This window comes from Triticum aestivum, chromosome 4A (assembly GCF_018294505.1).
Source record: "Triticum aestivum cultivar Chinese Spring chromosome 4A, IWGSC CS RefSeq v2.1, whole genome shotgun sequence".
NCBI lineage: Eukaryota > Viridiplantae > Streptophyta > Magnoliopsida > Poales > Poaceae > Triticum > Triticum aestivum.
This window is the reverse complement of record NC_057803.1, coordinates 28,604,747-28,618,160: the sequence shown is the minus strand read 5'-3', so window position 1 is coordinate 28,618,160 and position 13,414 is coordinate 28,604,747. Positions and strand designations below refer to the sequence as shown.

At 52.5% G+C, this 13,414-nt stretch overlaps 1 protein-coding gene across 1 annotated transcript; it reads left to right on the top strand.

The window, feature by feature from the left end:
• Positions 1 to 2,325: 2,325 nt before the first annotated feature.
• LOC123084907 (heavy metal-associated isoprenylated plant protein 6) lies at positions 2,326 to 4,360 on the top strand. The gene is made up of 4 exons (XM_044506437.1): positions 2,326 to 2,628; positions 2,718 to 3,043; positions 3,163 to 3,244; positions 3,358 to 4,360. Exons 1-4 carry the CDS (start codon positions 2,496 to 2,498, stop codon positions 4,071 to 4,073), a joined length of 1,257 nt encoding a protein of 418 aa, XP_044362372.1. The 5' UTR covers positions 2,326 to 2,495; the 3' UTR covers positions 4,074 to 4,360.
• The last annotated feature ends 9,054 nt before the right edge of the window (positions 4,361 to 13,414 follow it).

Genomic DNA, 13,414 nt, shown 5'->3' with positions numbered 1-13,414 from the left:
ATTTTGCTTCAATCACATGGCGTCACATGTCGTATGCCCTTACGTGCTATGTAACGATTAGTCACAAGTGGGGTAATGCTTTGTTTTATATCTAATGTAGAATCGTGCTATTTGGGAGGTGAGATTGTTGTATAGGTTTTAAAGTACGTATTTAAATTTTTTTCATATACGTTGCAATGCAGCCGATTTGATATTTTTTAGGATGTATGATGTTTTCTCTTCCGTTACAACGCACGGATATATTTTTGCTAGGTGTTTCTAATTAATAAAGTTATCTATGTTTTTTTCAGGAAAAAAAACACTGATTTTCTGAGCAAACGCGCATACCGGAGGAGAGGAAAACCATCGGTCGCCCGCGATGCAATTCACTGGCCACCACATAGACTGAGAGAGGTATAGCGCGTACAGGCAAGTTTTTTTTTTAGGTAAGCGCGTACAGGCAAGTGCTGCGATATTGGAGAAAGTGGATCTCCTAGGCCCCCTCGCGCATGAGCGCGTCGCGGGCCTGGGCCAAGAGCACGCGCTCGCTCGCGCCCTCCGCACCGATCAGTTTCCTCTCCGTTGCCTGAAGAGAAAAACCCAACTTCGTCTCTGAATGGGAAAAAAAACGCTCGTAAAAGAAACGCGTCGCTTCGGGACCTGACATTTGCCTCGCGTCGCGACTGACCACCATCCGTCGTTGCGGCGGTCGTCGCGAGTCGCCGTGAAAGTTCACCGTTCGTGAGCGGCGACGAACATGCGGAGCAAACCCCAAGTGCCACCAGGACCAACACCACAGTCGTTTCCCATTCCGATTCGACAGTTCAGTCACCGCAACAGTACATAGAAGACGAGCCTCATGAGTCACGATACAGATGACAGCACGATACAAGTTCTCTTCCTTTCTGTCTGGACTCGCAGCTCCCTTGGCCTCCACGAAACGCCTCGCCAAACAGCACACGACACAACAACAACGCGCGCAAGGGTTTTGTTGGACGGTACGTGCGTGCGTGCGTACGTACGTGCTCAAGTTTTGTACGACCCGTTCTGTCTCGCGTGAACGTACTGGCAGTAGTACAGTACGTAAGCACACGTACAGTAGCTCGCAGGACAGGTGGCGGCACATCGCGTCGCCGTCAGGGAGGACGGCCGCTGACGTACGTAGGTACCACCTGCCCAGCTGAACCTTTCACGTTTCACGAGACAACGGTCGTGGAGCACCAACATTTATTTATAGCGCTGCTTTTACCTTGTGCCACAAAAAACGCTCACCATTTTCTTATCTGTCTGTACCGATGAAGCTGCTTTTCGTGGGGTTGTACCCAAGCAGGTGGTGTTTTTTTTTTTCTAGGCTTGTACGTACAGAGGAAGCTGTTTTTTCTGCCAGACTTCGAGGCCGCCTTGAAGACCCCGTAGCAAGGGCTAGGGCTAGAGAGACGGCTAAGGCCTCCTTTGGTTTAGAGGAATTTCATAGGAATTCTAGAGTATAGGATTCTTATAGGATTTTTTCCTTTAGAGCCCTTTGGTTTATAGGAATGGATTCCTATTCCTACATAGGATTGGTTCCTATCCTCCACATTTCATAGGAAAATAAAAAAGAGCCTAGACTCAATGGAAAAATTCTTTTGGTGTCAACCAAATGACATCTTGTTTTCTAGTCCTACTCATAAGATTTGAGATACATGTCATATCATTTTCTACAAGATTCTTATTCCTATGATAATCCTATCCTATGAACCAAAAGAGGCCTAAAACAAGAGAACACTCCGACGTTAATCATTGCTGGTTCCAAGAGAGGGGTGGCTTGACGGCATCACCGACGAGAGACGAGATGACGTCCACTGTTTGCCCGTGTAGCATGCTCGAAACTAATAATAAAACAAGAAAACATAGCGCTGCCGCCGAACGATATAGGATTCACCTATATCGTTCCAAGACGCGCAAACATCACGACGTCTATGGTAAAAGGACCAAAGGAGAGCCACGCCGTGTAGACATCGGAAAAGGAACCCTTTTTGTGAACCAAAAGCCACTCCATTGCGCGTGCGCTACGATTTGGCTAAGCTAGCCAGGCAATCCGACCCGACCGGTGGAAGAAAAGGTGGTACGAGCAATGACGGGCTCACCTTTACATGACATGACACGGCGAGCGGGCGTAACCAGCACTCCGCACCCCGCCCGCAAACAGCAGCGGCGGGCAGAAACTTACCGCGGACGTGGATCGGATCGGGCGACCGGCACCGCCCCGCCGCGCGCCACACGGCTTCCGCTTGCCTTCTACCTCCTCCGGCCCTTTCCTTCCGCCCGCTCCTCCCCCCGCCTATTTATCCCCGCCCGCGCCGCACTGCCGTTTTGTTTCGTCTCGTTCCGCTTGGCTTCTCTTCCCTCGCCCGCGCCGTCAAACACCCACGCTCCCCCGCTCGCGCCAACACGTGTAGGAGAGAGGTAGAGAGGAAGAGTCTAGAAAAATCTCGCGGAGAGCCACAGAGCGTAGCTAGCCAGCCTCGTCGGTCTCCATGGGGGCGGGGAAGGAAGCTCCCGGCGCCGTCGAGGGCGCCGCCGAGCCGCCGCCGCCGGTCGTGCTCAAGATGGTCTTGCATTGCGCCGGCTGCGCCAAGAAGGTCCGCAACAGCATCAAGAGCATGCCCGGTACGCGCCCGCTCCATCCCGCCGCCGATTTCTTCTGCCCTTCTCTGCATTTTTGTTTGGTCTGGTGCTGAATCGCTGCTTCTCGACAGGTGTGCAGTCGGTGGTGGCCGACGCGGCGGCGAACAGGGTCGTCGTGGCGGGGACGGCCGACGCGGCCGCGCTCAAGGCGCGGATCGAGTCCCGGACCAAGAAGCCCGTCGAGATCGTCTCCTCCGGCGCCGGCCCCGGCCCGGCCAAGCCCGCAGCAGCCCCCGCCGCGGCCGAGAAGAAGAGCCCCGACAAGGAGGGCGACAAGAAGGATCCCGACAAGGGGGATAAGGCCGGCGCCTCCAAGCCGCAGCCGCCCAAAGAGGAAGACGCGGCGAAGAAGCAACCGCCCACCCCCACCGAGGAGAAGAAGCCCACGGAGCTCCAGGTCGGTACACAACACACGCAGCAAATCCTACCCCCACGCAATACTCTGCCCCCAACCACCACGCCCGTCCCACCGACCTCGCGGCTCACGATCTCTCCGCTTCGATTTCTCTTTCGCAGGAGACCACGGTGCTGCTCAAGATCCGCCTCCACTGCGACGGCTGCGCCGACCGCATCAGACGCCGGATATACAAAATAAAAGGTGCTGTTTTGCTCGGATTCTTCTTGATTCTTTGATTTCTCTGCTTGTTCTGCTGTTAATTTTGTGTCTTCCGTTCGAAATTGACGATTCTCTGTGTGTCTTGTCTACTCCAGGGGTCAAGCATGTGGAGCTGGAGGGCAATGCCAAGGACGAGGTCAAGGTCACGGGCACCATGGACGTCCCCGCCATGGTGGCGTACCTGACCGAGAAGCTCAACCGCGCCGTCGAGGCCGTCGCGCCCGGCAAGAAGGACAAGGGCGCCGGCGACGAGAAGAAGGACAACAAGGGCGCCGGCGACGCCGAGAAGAAGACAGACAAAGAGGCGGGCGGCGACCACGTCGTCATGAGCCAGGACAAGGGGAAAGGCATCGAGGTGGCGGGCCCGTCCATGGCGTCCGCCGCGGCCTCCGTGGCGCCCGCGCCGGTCCAGGCGAGGACGCACCACGTCTCGCCGTACGGCCAGGTGCCGTACCCGCAGCCGCAGGGGCCCCCGCCCAGCTACTACAGCCCCTACGGCGGCAATGCCGACGGCGCGGGGTACGCCGGCGCCGGCAGCGGCAGCGGCGGCTACTACCAACAACAGCAGCACCCCAGCGCCAACGGCTACTACCAGCAGCAGCACCCGGGCGGCGACGCCGGCGGCTACTACCAGCAACCAAGAGAGGCCGGCGGCTACTATCAGCAGCAGCACCCCAGCGGCGGCTACTACCAGCAGGAGCACCCCAACCACCAGGCGTACCAGCCGTACCCGCCGCCCTACCACTTCGACACGGCGCCGCCCTCGCAGATGTTCAGCGACGAGAACCCCAACTCCTGCTCCGTCATGTGACGCGACCCGCCGCCCGAAAACTCATTCATCAGCGCCGACGACCTGCACTCGCCGGCCGGCCGGCCGGCCGGCAGAAGAGCAATGCTGACATACTAGCAGACAGCGACGAGAGGCTCCACTAGCTTAGCTTAGCCCTAGTTTTTACTCGGACCGGAGGCATCCATCCTCCATAACCGATGCGTGCCTCCGATCAAATTTTGGTTCCCCTGCCTTCCATCGCGCGTCCGATGGTCGATCTTGTTCCTGCCACGAGCTCCATTGCTTAATTAATTTGATTTTAAGCCCCAGTGGTTTGGCTAAATTAAGAGATGAATGAGATGATCAACGAATAGGTCGCAAATTGCGTGCGCGCTCGTTGGCGGCGAGCTAGGCTGGCGTTGAATCGTGGACCGGTGTGCTTAATCTAGCCTCGGTCGCCGCCGCTGTCGTCGATCCGAGAGCGACGTGGTGATCAATCGCCGATCGGGACAATTGAAGAGGCGACGATTTCCACATTAAGAAGCGATTAAGTACGGGGAGTTAATCCTCGTTCATTGGACCGTGCGTCGTGGCGGGCAAGAAAATTTGCAGGCATTGAATTTTGGATTTTGGAGGCTGGCCGCCTTGAACCTTTGATGGTAGCGAAGGATCTGATGGATGGTGGCGGCAAAATTGGTGTTGTGCTCTCGCCCGCGTCGCCCGTCCGACGCGGCGCCCGGGAGGATGGATAGGGATTTTTTTGTCCAAAAAGACCACCTGACGAATCGAATTGCTAGAAAAGACCCTACTAAAACAAATTGACAAAAAAGACCAGCTGAACCGTGGCGGCAGGTGCGGCAGCCGACATGTGGCACCTGCCGTCACAGGAGCAGGCAGCTACTCGGGCTTAACAGGTTTATTCGTCCGGAAAGTAGCTGCAACGGAACGGATTGGAGGGGTGGGCCCTGCCGCCACGCGGCCAGACGGCACCAACTCGCGCGTGCAGGTTGGGTGGGCCCTGCCGCCACGGTCTGAGGCGGCAGCCGCTGTGTGGCAAGGGCGCCCTGTACGCGGAGGTCATGCTGCTTTGTTTAATCCATGCGGCTAGCGCAGGGGAGAGATCAGCATCAGGATGGGGTATTGTTTAGTGTGGCCGTGTATGCACGGCGAGCTGACGAGTACTGACCGATTTTTTTGGCCGTTTTGGAGAAGCCAGCTCGTGATTAGTACTGAAATCAGTTGGTCCATTAACCCAAGTACTAGTACTAGCAAGTTTCTTCCAAGTTGATATGCATTTGAAAGGGTTCGAGCTGCCGTGTAGCCGTACGCAGCGGCTGCCGCCTCGGGCCGTGGCGGCAGGGCCCACCTGGCCTGTCGCAACACGCGCAGCAGTAGCTGCCGTCTCGCTGCGTCGCACCTGTGCGCACCATTCCTGCACGTTCCGTTGCAGCTTGCACGCGGACGAAAAAACCTGTTAAGCATGGGCTGCCGCCTGCGCCCGTGGCGGCAGGCCAGCACCTGTGGCGGCAGGTGCCACGTGTCGGCTGCCGCACCTGCCGCCACGGTGCAGCTGGTCTTTTTTGTCAATTTTTTTAGAGGAGGTTTTTTCTAGCAAGTCGATTCGTCAGGTGGTCTTTTTAGACAAAAAACCGATGGATAGGTACGCATGGGCATGGAGTACGCCGCTCGCTCTATCTGGAATATTCTTCCGGCGTTGATATTCCTTGTGGATATTTTCGGAATTATTCTACGTCGATGTTTGCTTTGGATATTTTTGGTACTTATTATTCTGTGTATGTGTGTGTGTCCTATGTGTGTTGGACGGCCGTGGTTTTTGATATTTTCCGTGTGCGTGCGTGCTGGCCAAGCTGCATTTTGCGGCCTGATGTACATGTACTGCTGGTAATAATGCATTATTAAGGCTTCCGATGACATACTCGATGGTGATCCGGGAGAAGGATTAGGCATTGTTTTTTCGTTTCTGAGATGAGTATGCGTCACGGCTGGCCAGGCCGTCGTTTTTCTTCTTGTTTCTGAAAGTAGGCCGTCGTTTTCTCTTTGTATATTCACATCCGCTTTTTGACATTATCGAATGGACGACGGACGGCGCAAGCGACATGCGCGGCCCCGGTGAATCCAAGGGCCAGCCTATTTACTACGTTATCCTGCGAGAAATCAATCTTTTTGTCGCAATCCGTGGGAAAAATCCTAATCTTGGGGTGATTTGGCTTCGAGACCATTTCCGAGCAATCTCGAAGGTTAATTAGGTGCGCCAACGCTAGCTGCTCTTTTTCATATTTTTTCTTCCTAATAATCTGAGTGGACTGGCTGAACTTTTGGGTGTTGACGAAATGGGCCGTGGAATTCAGTGGAAGACGTGCCTGGGTTATCCGGAAGGGAAACAAAAAATATAAGTATATGCTTGGAAAATCACATACTGATACGTCCTTTTCGCCCACATTTTGCAGGCAGGCTCGTCGTACCACCTACCCATGGGTGGATACGTACCACTGCAGCAACTGCCTGCGAGTCAGTGAGTCAGGAGTACGCCCGCGTTTGAAGGAAGCGGAAATTGTTGCGCCCCGGAATAAACAACACGCAGTGTATTTACGTACTCCACGGCGAGGGATAGACTTTGGACGCAAATGCAGTACTGCTCGTTTCTCCTGTTGCGGCTAGTAGCCAGGTTCGATGGTTGCCTAAAACAATCCCGCTAAACAAACAAACAGGGGTATTGCTGCCTCGATTTCCAAATTACTCCCTTCGTCCGAAAATACTTATCCTAGAAATGGTTATATCTAGATTTTTTTTAGTTATAAATGCTTCCATTTTTATCAATTTTTAGGACAAATATTTCCGGACGGATGGCAGGAGGAAACGAAACCACCCTATCCTATCCACTTCCAAGTGCCTGCCCATAAAATATCACTTTGGTGGTACCTCTGCGTTTTTGTTTGCTCTATATATACAATCGTTCGTTCAGACGGTGCCAAATTAGTGGGGGAAAAGAAACACACGCACGGATGTATATGTATGGTCTGTTGAACAGACTAGAGATGGATCGAGGAGACTAAACCCCCTGCTGGTCGTATGTTGTGCGTTTTTGTCCCCACGCATGTGTTGTTTGACCGGGAATATTCTCCACGCAAGCACCGTGTCAGCAGCGCAAATTAATGGGACGTTGAAACCACCAAGGAAATTATTAGCTGCCACCAGCGACATTTGATTACGACTTGCACATCATGTGCAGAAGCAGGATCCTTCTCCTCTGGCTCTGGCGCTGGGCTGGGAGTATCATGTCATGTGTATTTGGCCCTGGCCGTACGAGCGACGGCAGGCCAGGGGACTCGTGAAACCATGCCCCCGTCGGCGGGCCGATTTTTTCATGTTCATTTGATTATTATACGTCGGCGTCTTAATCAAGTTTGTACAAAAAGATTGTCGGTGCTCGGAGTACGTACGGCTTGTCGACTCCGATTATGCGATCGTTATGTTAATATATATATAATAGGATAGGAAGCCGGGACGAACCAGTCTAGAAACCATTGGATGGATAATGATCATGCTGGCCGAACCCGAAATTATTGTAAACGAGCGAAGAAATTGCTAGGATCATGCGCGTAATCTGTGGATTGCCGGTGAGCATCAGTCAGGGGATCGGATAGGGCCGTAGTGGTTGGTTGTGTTCCCCTGCCTCGAGGATCAGACGCACGATATTCAAATGATGAAGTATGTTTTGGATCATCTCAGCCGAGTGAGTTGATCGAGCTGGCACGCGTGCTAATCTTTTTTGAATGAAACCAATCAGGTCCGTGTTATAGCAACCGACCGGCCGATCTTTTTCCCACACTCTTACGAAATCAGTCATGATTGGATTGGATCGAATCCGTGGAGCACATTGCTCACGTGGACATGTTGTAGTCGAATGCCTGAACATATTAACCGGGTTGCATTTGCGTCCATGGACAGGTCCTGAGAGCATCTTCAACAGCGGCGCTAAGCACCGCGCGTAAAAAACCTGTTTGCCGCGCGCGCTTCGACTGGTTTAGCGCGCCCGCTTGCGCTGGCTCCAGCAGCCGCGCTATAATGCAGCGCGCGCGCCGCTCCAGCAGAGCATAAAAATACAGCGCGCGCGTCGCACAAACCACATATACATGTATTATGAGCAAAAATGATCAAACAAACAAAATAAATCAACATTAAATAGTTCAATTTCGTTATCATTACAACTCAAACAAAAAGTTTATCGTTCAGTACAACAAATGCAATAAATACAACAAATAGTTCATGAACAATACAATGTCGAATGCAGATATCATCATGCTCTTTGTCGTTCATGCCATGCCCACCACTCTTCAATCAAATCATTCTGAAGTTCATTGTGCGTTGCGGGACGCCGAATGGCATGATATGAGGCAATAAAACGGGCTACCCTTTCAGCCCTCCGTCGCACTCGCACGGGATATCCCAAGAGCTCATACTGTGAGTAGTCTAAATCTTGGCCACGCTCATTCTCGATGATCATGTTGTGCATGATCACACAAGCGTGCATGATGTATCAAAACATTTTTTGATCCCAAAATCTAGCCGGTCCTCTCACAATAACAAATTGGGCTTGCAAAATCCCAAATGCTCTCTCCACATCTTTTCTAGCCGTCGCATGAGCATTGTGGAAGTCAAGATTTTTCTTACCTTCCGGCTTTTTCAACGGCTTCACGAAGGTTTGCCACTTTGGATAGATGCCATCCGCTAGATAATAGCCATAGTTGTACGTACGGTCATTTGCTACAAACTGCACCGGTGGCAACTCACCATTTGCAATCTTATTCATCAGTGGTGACCGGTTGACAACATTGATGTCATTCAAAGATCCAGGCATTCCAAAGAATGCATGCCAAATCCAAGTCTCCTGATCGGCCACCGCTTCAAGGATTATAGTGGAACCCTTTTTTGACCGTGGAATTGCCCATGCCATGCATTTGGACAATTCTTCCAACTCCAATGCATGCAATCTATTGAGCCAAGCATGCCAGGAAAACCGCGAGCTTTGTTCATCGCCAATAGCCTTGCGACGTCTTTAGCATTGGGAGATCTCAAATACTCCTCGCCAAACACTTGCACAATTCCCACTGCAAAGCGCTTGACACACATGATGGCTTGGCTCTCACCCATAGCCAAGTGATCATCAACAAGATCAGCCGGTATACCGTATGCCAACATACGCAAAGCGGTTGTCACCTTGTGAAAGGTGCTATGCCCGAGCTCTCCGGCGGCATTCCTCCTTTGCTGAAAAAAACGGTCATGGCTCGCTAGTTTCTCTGCAATGCGCCTGAACAACTCGGTGCTCATCCTAAACCGGCGACGAAAATACGGCTCGAGGTATATGGGATTCTCCGCAAAATAATGCCTGATCAATCTGTTGTGGGCATCGATCCTATCTCTCCAAATTTTCTGCCGACCCATAACCGAACCACCGTGTTTCGGTTTTTTTTATATGCATAGCTAGGATCATTGCAAGATCCTCCTCCTCTTCCATATCAAATTCTTCTTTGGAAGAATCATACGACGAACTCATCTACAATGTTCAATACTATACTATAAAAACTACAATTCAAAACATGCATCAAATTCATGAAGTTTGAGCAATACATACCTTGTAGGCGTTTCGTCAAACACCTTGCGGGCGCGGTGCGGCAGCGAGCACTCGGGCGTTGTTCCTCGGACGACGGAGGCGCGCGAGCGCCGACGGGACCAGGAGGGGATGGGGCGGAAGCGCGGGCGCGCGGGGATAGGCCGGGGAAGCCTGAACGGTCGCCGGGGGGCGCAGGCGGCGGCGGCGGCGCGACCGGACGGGGGGTGGAAGTGGGAGAGGAAGTGCGAGCGCGAGCGCTGGAGTGTGCCACGCGCTGCAGCGGGCGCCCGAAATACACCGCGCGGCTAAGTGTTTTCGACCGCGCGCCCAACCCATTATAGCGCGCGCCGTTTTTGCGCTGGAGCGACCCGCCGCGTTGCGCGCGTGCTAAAACGGCCTAATTTGCGGCGCGGCGCTAGTTTAACGCGGCTTGTTGGAGATGCTCTGATCCATGTAAACTCCCGCCTAAACGTTTCACTGCCCTTTTGGCCATGTTCTACTTTATTTCGTTCAGCTGCCTTTTTTTTTTTTTTTGCTTTCACGTAACCGCAAAGACAACAGGGGAGCAGACAGGACGGTTTCCGGCCACGCGGAGACCGGTGGGCCTCGGTTGCTCATGGGCGCCCTTTAATCACATGCTTGGGCCTCCTTTAGCCCTACCTCTGGTTTGCCCACTCCGAGCTTAATCGTCGTCTTTCTGCTACCCATTTCCTTGCCTAAAAAACAAAGGTACCCATTTCCGCCATGTCTGTCTGTCTGTCTTTGTTACATTTTTCTCATGGCCATAGCTGCCAGCCTGCCACCTCTGCTAGCTTCCCTTTCGTTCTTGGTGCGCCAGCAGGGTGTGGTGAGAGTCGCCACGTCGGTTACTTTGGGTTCAAGTGTCCAACTAACTGTAGGTAACTTGCAAGGACAGAAATTAACTGATTATTACTGATGTAGTAAGATCTACTCACTGCTCTGCACAACAGATTAGTTAGCTACCCTCTACCAACAAAAACAGCTTCCTAGTTTTTCTCTGTCAGATGTCATGTTCAGTCTGGTATGGCATCCAGTTGCGCACCCCAAGCTCGGTTCTTAGAGCATCTACACGCGGATATATGCCCCTCAGACGCCCATAGATGCGGACCGCATACGATTTCAGTAGTTGCATCTACATTGGAGTATCTCATATTAGATTCTTAAATCCATACAAGGACATGCAAATATAATAAACCTACATGCTACGTCGATCATCTAGGTACTCATCATCGGAGATGTCGACGATCTCCGTGCCCGGCTTCGGCAGCATGGGCGGCAGCTGCAGCTCCGGCGCCTCCGCTCGAGCCTCCTCCTCTTTATCTCCACGTCGAGTTCTGCGAAGAGTGCGTCGGATGCCGCTTGTTACTACCAGAGGAATGCCTGGTTGGCCTCCACACAAGCCTCATCCTGGATGGACTCCAGAACGGCCTACTGCTCCGCCATCAACTCTGATTGGGCGACGACGAACTTCGCCTCTGCTTGCTCCATGTTGATGCCCGGCAGCTCCACCTCCTCCACCTTCATCGGAGCCAGCATCTCTTCCTCCTCTTCCCCGACCGCTCCTCCTGCTCCTCCGGCTCCGGCGAGTTCGGAGGCAGCCCGGCAGCGCTGCGGGCGACGCGTGCGGCTTGTCTCTCTCGGATCTTCTGCTGGATCTAGTACCGGTGCTCCGGCGTGAGGATTGTGTAGTAGATGATCTTCCTCCGGACAATGACGGAACGTGTGCAGAGCGGAAGAGGGAGGAGGTGGATGGGTTCAAATTGGCTGCACGAAGAGGGGGATGTGGATGGGTTAGGGTTGCGGGATGCCGACCGGGTTAAGTAGACGGATTTGGTCTCGGGTGGTGAACCGGAGCGGCGCCACACGGCGTTCACACCCGCGGCGACGGAGAAGGCGTTCGTCGGATTGCCGGTTTTCGGGCGAGTCCGCGTGGGACCCCTTTGTCAGTCCTCCGTGGCGAGCGCGGTTAGACACCCCTATATCCGCCCGATATTTGAGCTGGATATGAGTGATGCCAGTCAGTCCGGACATTTGAGACCCGTTTGAGGGGGAGCGTCTGGGTAAAAAAATCGTGACCGGATGGCCCGTCTAAATGTACGAGGCGGGTTTGGGGCTGCAGATGCTCTAAGGTGCAATTGATCACTCCAAGCTAAAATGTTGGCAATAAACAAACATACTGTGTATACATTTGCACACATATTACTGTTCACGAATGCAATATTCGATGCTCTCCGGTAGTCCTGTTGCAGGTTGGATGGCTGGCTAAACAAATAGAGGTAGGCAGGTGGTGCGTACTGCGTAAGCAGCCAGCTCATGTGCTCCCGGAACTTTCATTTTCTGATCGAGGAGGAGAAAACGAGACCACCTTACCCTATCCAGTTCCAAGTGCCAGCCCATGGTATATCACTTTAGGTCTGTTCGGTTCCTCTTCGCTCTCTGGACTGCGCTCCCGAAGCGAAGGGAACTGCAGCTTATTTTCACGGAGCAGCTCAAACTGAGCTTCTGAATCTCCGCGAAGTGGAGCGGAGCGGACGGGAGAGATTCCGAACAGGCCTTTTGTTTGTGTTTAATCGTTCAGACGGTGCCAAAAATAGTGGATCAAAAGAAAAACGCACGCACGTATATATGGAACCGATCGACCGAGGACACTGCGGCTTCGCCTGCTAGCAGATCGTATGTTCTGTCTTGTCCGCACGGAACGCATGTGTTTGACCGGGAATATTCTCCACGCAAGCATGGATTTCAAAACTTTGAGTACCTAGCTAGCTGCACTGGATTACGACTAATCATGTGCAAAGCCCCTCTCTTCCGGAGCATCATGTCATGTCCCTAGCTGTAATCCCGGCCGGCGTGCTAATTTCTCGGTGAGGCTCTTCGTTCTTCTTCATTTATTTAAGTCTGCGTCTTAATTAGACTGCTCATAGTGGGAAGTAACATAGAGTATTAACTTGCCGATGTTACCGGCCTATGTTACTACCTTCATAGTGGTAGTAACATATGGATGGTATCATGAAAGAGTTCATTTATTAGGCTATAGACTCATTATGCCTTGAAATGTGTGAAAGTATCATAAACCCCTCTCTTCTCATTAATTAGCTGCCACATAAGCAATCTTGTATTGAAATGTGTGATGTTACTAGTTAAGTTACTTTCATTGTGACTAATTTTAAGTTTGCAGTCGAAAAGATTGTCGGTGTGGTTGTTAATTTGGGTCTCGTGGTTTACAGGACGCAACGACGAACCAGTCTAGGAAACATTAGAAGCCATCTTTCAGTGTGTGAAAATATGAGCGCATTTGATAGTTTTCATGCCGGCGGACAGTGGTGGCATTATTGTAAACGAGGGTTCCGAGATTGCGTCATGCGCGTAATGTGTTGCGGGTGAGTATCAGAGGATCGGATAGAGGGGATAGTGGTTAGAGCATTACTAGTAGAGCCCTTAAATCCTTGAACCCTTAAAAATAACTGCTTTTTTTATAGTTTTTGCCGAAAAAACGCCGTAGACTAGAACCTTTAAACCCTCAAACCCGTAAAAAAATTTAGAGGTCCAACCCTCAAACCAATTTGCAATCTGTAGAAGTAGGGGTTGAGGGGAAAATGTCCCCCAACCCGCACTCCTCCTCGTCGCTCGCTCCGAGCCAGAGCGGGAGCCAACCGCTCCTCCTCCCGCCCACGTCCCGCCGCACTCCTCCTCGTCGCCGGCCATGGAAGGCCCCGCCGCCGCCGCGCCC